At 49.3% G+C, this 8035-nt stretch overlaps 1 protein-coding gene across 1 annotated transcript; it reads left to right on the plus strand.

Moving 5' to 3' along the window:
• Positions 1 to 4757: 4757 nt before the first annotated feature.
• On the plus strand, positions 4758 to 5942 carry Vpreb3 (V-set pre-B cell surrogate light chain 3). The gene is made up of 2 exons (XM_004670920.2): positions 4758 to 4871; positions 5518 to 5942. The coding sequence occupies exons 1-2, from the start codon at positions 4820 to 4822 to the stop codon at positions 5835 to 5837; spliced, it is 372 nt and encodes a 123-aa protein (XP_004670977.2). The 5' UTR covers positions 4758 to 4819; the 3' UTR covers positions 5838 to 5942.
• The last annotated feature ends 2093 nt before the right edge of the window (positions 5943 to 8035 follow it).

Raw genomic sequence — 8035 nt, forward strand, 5'->3', positions numbered from 1 at the left:
GGGAAAGGATAAGCCAGGGCCCAGGTTGGGCAGGTCCTTGGGTGATCTGTGGCTTCCTGTCCCCACCTTAAATTCTCTATTTTATTTTATTTATTTATTTATTTTTGAGGTAGGGTCTCATTAGTCTAGGCTGACCTGGAATTCCCTGTGTAGTCTCAGGGTGGCCTAGAATTTGTGGCAATCCTCCTACCTCTGCCTCCCAAGTGCTGAGATGAAAGGCATGCGCCACCACGCCTGGCTTTAAATTCTTTTTTATTTCATTTGTTTATTTATTATTTGCCAGAGACAGGGAGAGATAATGGATGCCACTGCCAATGAACTCCAGGTGCATGCACCACTATGTGCACCTGGCTTACATGGGTACTGGGGAATCAAACCTGGATTCTTAGGCTTTGTAGGCAAGCACCATAACTGCTGAGCCATTTCTCCAGCCCGCCACCTTCAGCTCCCCTTCCTGATTATTTGTACTAGGACATAGGTCCCCTGCTCCTGCAGCAGGGACCAGCCCATGCAGGAGGTCTGGGAGGCCCCTTCTTCCAGGCCCTTACCCGGCCTCACCAAGTGTTCGTCCTCAGCCAGGAGGGCAGTGGTTGCTGGGGGGCACCGCGGGAGGCCAGGCAAGAATCTCCGCTGCCTGGGGCCCTCGGCCCCTCCTCCCCAGGCCCTCCTGGTCTCATCCCCATTGGCGGTGGGTGAACCTGTTCTGTTTCAGGTACACAGTGAGGGCCACCAGGAGTTCACGAGAAACCAGACGAGGGGCGGGGACTTCTGCCTCTCCCTACCTCTCTTCCCCAGAGATGCCACTAGGGCTCTGAGGCCAGTGCCCTCAGCAACTGCCCCTTAAACTGACTAGAGATTCCTCCATCCACCTAGAGGATCGGCAGGTTGAATCCTCTCATCCACTTCAGGCTAACCCCACCTCTGGGGCAGGGCCTGCCTCCTAACTCAGCAGACCCTCCTTCTGCCAGATAGATGTAAGCTGAAGGGTTTTTAAAATTTTTTTGACTGTTATTATATTTTTTATTACATTTTTAATTTAAATTTTTATTAGCATTTTCCATGATTAAAAAAAAAGATCCCATGGTAATTCCCTCCCTCCCCCCCCACACTTTCCCCTTTGAAATTCCATTCTCCATCATGTTACCTCCCCATCTCAATCATTGTACTTACATATATACAATATCAATCTATTAAGTACCCTCCTCCCTTCCTTTCTCTTCCCTTTATGTCTCCTTGTTAACTTACTGGCCTCTGCTACTGAGTTAAAAACCAGAAAGCACAGGGTGCCTGAGGTATGTTCTAGAATTATAAAGAGGTCATGGTCCTAGAATACAAAAGAGAGGAAAGAATGTAGTCAGAAACAGGCTAGAGACAATGGAGAATCTTGTTACCCATGACTTGGAGTCTGGGGAATGATTGGAAAAGTTGCTTTTTAAATTTCATATTAAACTTATGCAAAATTGCGAGTATTAAGAAAAAAAAATTTTTAATTAATTTATTTATTTGAGAGCAACAGACAGAGAGAGAAAGAGGCAGAGAGAGATAGAGAATGGGTACGCCAGGGCTTCCAGCCACTGCAAGTGAACTCCAGACGCGTGCGCCCCCTTGTGCATCTGGCTAACGTGGGTCCTGGGGAATCGAGCCTCGAACCGGAGTCCTTAGGCTTCACAGGCAAGCGCTTAACCACTAAGCCATCTCTCCAGCCCTGAAGTGGTTTTTTTTTTTTTTTTTTTTTTTGGTTGTTGTTATTTTGTTTTTGTTTTTCCAGATAGGGCCTTGGCTAAAGTGAGACCCTACCTCGAACAAACAAAAAAGCAAACAAAATAAACAAAGAAAGAAAAGAACAAACTGTAGCTAGATGTGGCGGCGCACATCTTTAACTCAGCACTGGGAAGACTGAGGTGGGAGAATTGCTGTGAGTTTGAGGCCAGCCTGGAACTACAAAGTGAGGAAGGGTCAGGTTGTCCTGGGCTAGAGTGAAACCCCACCTCGAAAAACCAAAAGCAAACAAAAAATAAATAAGACCAAACAAAAAACCAACAAACCCGCCTGCAAAAATGCAGGTGCATCAGAGACACTGACTGACTGGGCTGGAGAGCATACACTTGCCACCTCAGCGCTTGGGAGGTAGAGATGGCAGAGTCACGAGTTCCGAGCCAGCCACGGCTACCAAGCAAGTTCGAGGCCAGCCTGGCCTATATTGAGACCTCGTCTCCAAACAATAAAACACAAACATTGACAGCAATGTTTGGTCATGTTTCACTGGCCAAAGCTTAGAACGCCTGCAGCTGTTTATAAACTACTGTGATGCATGGGCACAATACAGCTAGGAGAATCAGCCATATATGGCTGCACACACATGGACGGCTCACTGTGGGATAAAAGAAAGACGCGCACGCACGCACGCACACACGCACCACATTTCAGTTAACGTACAGTCTCTAGACCAAGCAAGTGATCTGAGGTGCTAGAAATCAGAATGATGATTCATTGGGGAGTTCGTTCTTCTTTTTTTTTAATCCTTCTTTGTTATTCATTTATGTATTAGAGACAGAGGGAGAAGAGTGAGAATGGGCATGCCAGGGCCTCTAGCCACTGCAAACGAACTCCAGACGCGTGGGCCACCTTGTGTATCTGGTTTACGTGGGACCTGGAGAATCGAGCCTGGGTCCTTAGGCTTCATAGACCTGCACCTTAACTGCTATGCCATCTCTCCAGCCCTTTTTTTTTTTTTCTTTTTCCTCCAAGGTAGGGTCTCACTCTAGCCCAGGCTGACCTGGAATTCACTGCGTAGTTTCAGGGTGTCCTTGAACTCACGTCGATCCTCCTACTTCTGCCTCCCTGGGGCCGGGATTAAAGGTGTGAGCCACCATGACTGGCTATGTTAGTTTTCTATCACTGTAGCAAACATCTGAGGCAATCAACTTACAAAGAGGAAAGAATTATTTTACCTCAGTTTGGGAGGATTCCACGGCCCCTGGCCAGTTGGTTCCATTGCCTTTGGGCCTGCAGCAAAGCTGCATATTGTGAGGTGCAAAACGTAAGCAAGGCCTTTTGCTCTATCAAGGCCAAGAGTTGGGGTCCTGCTATCACCTTCAAGGGTGCACTCTTATTTAATTAATTTTAAAAATACATTTTATTTATTTGAGAGAGAGAAAGAGGCACAGAGAGAGAGGGGGGGTGGGGAGAGAATGGGCGTGCCAGGGCCTCCAGCCACTGCAAACAGACTCCAGATGTATGAGTTCCCTTGTGCATCTGGCTTACGTGGGTCCTGGAGGGTCGAACTGGGATCCTTTGGCTTTGCAGGCAAGTGCCTTAAGTGCTAAGCCATCTTCCCCCCACCCCCAATTAATTTATTTATTGAGGTAGGGTCTCACTTTAACCCTAGCTGACCTGGAATTAGTCTCAGCCTGGCCTCAAACTCACAGTGATCCTCCTACCTCAGCCTCCTGAGTAGTGGGATGAAAGGTGTGTGCCACCATGCCCAGCAGAGATGGGGTACATTCTTATTGATCTAAAGGCCTCCTCTAGGATCTGACCCCCTCAATAGTGCCAAGCCAGGGACACATGGGCCTTTGGGGAACATTCTAGAGCCAAACTGTAGCAGGGGTGGATGCTTTACTGACTGAAGGTACCTTTCTGGGCATATGAAGTGTTTAAAATCTTGATCTGGGGGGGTGGCTGGAGATATGGCTCAATGGTTAAGGTACTTGCTTGCAAAGCCTAAGGACCCAGTTTCAATTCCCCAGTGCCCATGTAAAGTCAGATGCACAAAGTGTCGCATGTGTCTGGAGTTCATTTGTAGTGGCAAGAGGCCCTGGCATGCCCATTCTCTCTCCCTCTCTATCTCCTTACAAATAAATAAAATATTAAAAAAAAAATCTTGCCGGGTGTGGTGGCGCACGCCTTTAATCCCAGCACTCGGGAGGCAGAGGTAGGAGGCTCGCCATGAGTTCGAGGCCACCCTGAGACTCCATAGTGAATTCCAGGTCAGCATGGGCTAGAGGAAGACCCTACCTTGAAAAACAAAACAAACAAACAAACAAAATTCGTGATCTGGTTGGTGGCCATGTGGGTGACTATGTATGTATAATTACATGTATGTGTGTGCATTTTACTGATCTAAGGTTTATGCACGTTCTTATAGTTGCTCAATAAAAAAGCAGATCCTGCCTGGCATGGTGGCGCACATCTTTAATCCCAGCACTTGGGAGGCAGAGGTAGGAGGATCACTGTGAGTTCGAGGCTAGCCTGAGAACTTCATAGTGAATTCCAGGTCAGCCTGAGCTAGAGTGAGACACTAACTCAAAAACAAACAACAACAACAAAAAAGTAAATTCTAAGGCTGGGACATAGCTTCATGGTGCAGCACTGCTCTGAGATCTTGAGTCCAATCTCCAGTGTTGAAAAAAAGCAAATTCCTTCCAAGCACTTGCTGTGGCTGCGTTTGAGGGTTTCTAGGCTTCTGATCTCTCATGACTGTGTGAGTTGGAACCCTCACCATTTCTGGTTTAGGGGTGCTGGGGGTAGGGTCTCACTGTAGCCCAGGCTGACTTGGAATTTACTCTGTAACCCCGGGCTGGCTTCAAACTCACAGCCATCCACCTACCTCAACCTCTTGGATGCTGGGATTAGAGGGGTGGTGCCACCCCACTCAGCCAGGCCTCTAACATTTGGAAGACAGCCTGGCACTGGTCCCAGCCACACCCCTTTCCTGTTCAGTTAGTGGGCTGATTTGCATGCCCTATTGTGGGCCAGTGACCTCCGGGCTGGCCGGGTGCCAGCACACAGAGCATAGCCCAGCCAAAGGACTCCGGCCATGGCCTGCCCTGGCTGCCTGCTCCTCCTTCTGGTGGGAGCCTTCCTGGCAGGTGAGCCTCCTCTGGCATGAGTGGTTTGGGGTGAGGTGGGGGCTGGCCCTTGCTCAAGAAGTCCTCAGCCAGTCAGCAAACCAATAGGGACTGTGGGACAGGCCCTAGGAGAAGTGCAGACATAGAAAGGAGCCCTGGCTCCAGACAGCCCTGTCTCTGAGCTGATGCAAGTCACGTGGTTTCCCCATCAGTGAATGGTAAGATTGTAGGGGGTCTCTATAGATTCTGACGCTTTGGGGTCTCGGTGGAGACTTAGAGCTGATCTTAGTTTTTCACAGCAGAAGCTGGAAAGGGCTGTCCCCTGTAGACTCAGGTGATGTCTCAGCCCAGAAGGTTCCTTTGGAAAAGGCATCAGATGGAAGGGCAAGGGTCCACCGAGAGAGGAGGGGTGGGCAGTAGGAGGACCCAGAGCGTGCCAGTCCCTCTGTGAGCCTAGCTTAAACACTAGGCTCTCAATTGACCATAGATTCTCGGGGAACATGACGCTATTGGTAATTTAGGGGAAATGGAGTTCAGAAATCATATGGACCCAGGAACCCTCCATCCCCCATTCAGGGCCAGTCTTTTGGAGTGGGAGTCTCCCCTCTTATGGGAGGCTGGAGAGGAAGGGGCCCAGGCTGGGGTTCAGCGGATTTGTGTCTTTCAGTCTCCCAGGTGACTCTGGCCCAGCCAAATGCACTGCTGGTCTTCCCTGGCCAAGTGGCTGAACTGTCCTGTGTGCTCAACTCCAAGCATGCCTCCATTGGGGACCTGGGTGTGTCTTGGTACCAGCAGCATCTGGGAAGTGCTCCCTTCCTTCTTTACTACCACTCACAGGAGACCCATTATCGGCCTGCTGGCGTTCCTGACCGGTTCTCTGCTACCGAGGACGCGGCCCACAATGCCTCTCTACTGACCATCAGTCCTGTGCAGCCCGAGGACGCGGCCCATTACTTCTGTTCCGTGGGTTATGTCTCTGATCCCTAGGGTGGTGGTATGGGCCATTTGTCTCCTGTTTGCCTCTGTTAAAATGCGCTAATAACATTCACCATGTCAATAATAGTTCATCTGAGATCTTGGCTGAAAAATAAAAGTGACCAATTGGATGCTGGTGGTTGTAAGCAAAGAGGAAACACCTGAGACCCTTGGGACAAGTGGCCCAGCCTTGCCCCTATCCTCTAGGGGCTTAGCCTGGTATTTGACCTTCCAGTGACCGAGGCACTAGAGGTAGGGGGAAAGAAAAAACAAAAAAAGGAACCAGCTCATGCACGTCACCCCCAGCTCTGCATGGCTGGCTGTAGTCCAACGCTTGTAGGTCTGAGGTGGCTGCCTGGTCACCATAAAGCTCAGGTTGTGAGTTTAGGGAGGGACAGCCCCTGCTTGTCCCCTGGAGTCTCTGTGCAAGTCCTCACTGATCTTTGGTGAGCAGAGGTGTGTGTGTGTGTGTGGGTGCTGTGTGGGTGGTGGTTTGGAAGCTTGAGGGGATTCCATTGCACCCAGGGGTCAGGACTGAGGGTACTGAAGAAAGAGTCATAAATGTCTGGGGGCAGCATTCTTCCCCTCAGGGACAGTGTGTTCTGTGGGTCTTCTCTGGGAGGCTTTCACACAAACTGACAGTCACACTTGAGCAGCTGTGGACCAACGGATGGGGCACCAGCTGGAAGGACAATTCCTGCCATTAGAAGCAGAGCTGCGTGTTTGAAACTGGGGCCTGTATGCATTAAAAAAAAAAAAAAAAAAAATCTCTGGGCTGGTGATGTAAATCACTTGCCAAGCATATAGGAGCCCTGGGTTCAATGCCTGGTACCACATCAACAAACCAACCCCAAACATGCCTGGCTTCTTCCCTGTACCCCGAAGAATTGCCTCATGTCTGGAGGTTAGCATGCAGATGCACGGCTAAGGGATTCCAGGGTCCTGAGAGGGTCCTCTCATTTTCAAAAAAATATTTAAAAATTTTTTATATTTACTTATTTGAGAGCTACAGACAGAAAGAGAAAGGGGCAGACAGAGAGAGAGTGGGTGCGCCAGGGCCTCCAGCCACTGCAAATGAACTCCAGATGCATGCGCCCCCTTGTGCATCTGGCTAACGTGGGTCCTGGGGAATTGAGCCTCGAACCGGTGTTCTTAGGCTTCACAGGCAAGCGCTTGACCGCTAAGCCATCTCTCCAGTCCCTTAAAAAATATTTTATTTAGGGCTGGGCGTGGTGGCACACGCCTTTAATCCCAGCACATGGGAGGCAGAGGTAAGAGGATTGCCTTGAGTTCAAGGCCACCCTGAGATTACATAGTACAATTCCAGATCAGCCTGAGCTAGAATGAAACCCTACCTCGAAAAACCAAAAAAATAAAAAATAAAAAATTATTTAGGGCTGGAGAGACAGCTCAGTGGTTAAGGCTGCTTAGTGGTTTGGCTTTGCAAAGCCAAAGGTCCAGCTTCAATTCCCCAGGACCCACGTAAGCCAGATGCACAAGATGGCACGTACATCTGGAGTTTGTTTTCAGTGGCTAGAGACCCTGGTGTGCCATTCTCTATCTGCCACTCTCTCTCAAATAAATAAATAAACAATATTTTATTTATTTGAGAGAAAGAAGGAGAGAGGGGGCACTCTAGCCACTGCAAATGAACTCCAGATGCATGTGCCACTTTGTGCATCTAGATTTATGTGGGTACTGTGGACTTGAACGCCCATCCTTACCTTTGCAGGCAAGTGCCTTAACCACTGAACCATCTTTCCAGCCCTTCCCTCTTTTTTTTTTTTTTTTTGAGGTAGGGTTTCACTCTAGTCCAGACTGACCTGGAATTCACGATGTAGTCTCAGGATGGCCTCGAACTCATGGTGATCCTCCTACCTCTGCCTCCCCCTCTTTCCTCTGCCTCCAGAGTGCTGGGATTAAAGGCGTGCACCACCAAGCCCAGCTCATACCCCCTTTATTAAAAAAAAAATAAACGTGGGCTGGAGAGATGGCTTAGCGGTTAAGCGCTTGCCTGTGAAGCCTAAGGACCCCCGTTCGAGGCTCGGTTCCCCAGGACCCACGTTAGCCAGATGCACAAGGGGGCGCATGCGTCTGGAGTTTGTTTGCAGAGGCTGGAAGCCCTGGCGCGCCCATTCTCTCTCCCTCCCTCTATCTGTCTTTCTCTCTGTGTCTGTCGCTCTCAAATAAATAAATAAATAATTTTTAAA

This window comes from Jaculus jaculus, chromosome 13 (genome assembly GCF_020740685.1).
Source record: "Jaculus jaculus isolate mJacJac1 chromosome 13, mJacJac1.mat.Y.cur, whole genome shotgun sequence".
Taxonomy (NCBI): domain Eukaryota; kingdom Metazoa; phylum Chordata; class Mammalia; order Rodentia; family Dipodidae; genus Jaculus; species Jaculus jaculus.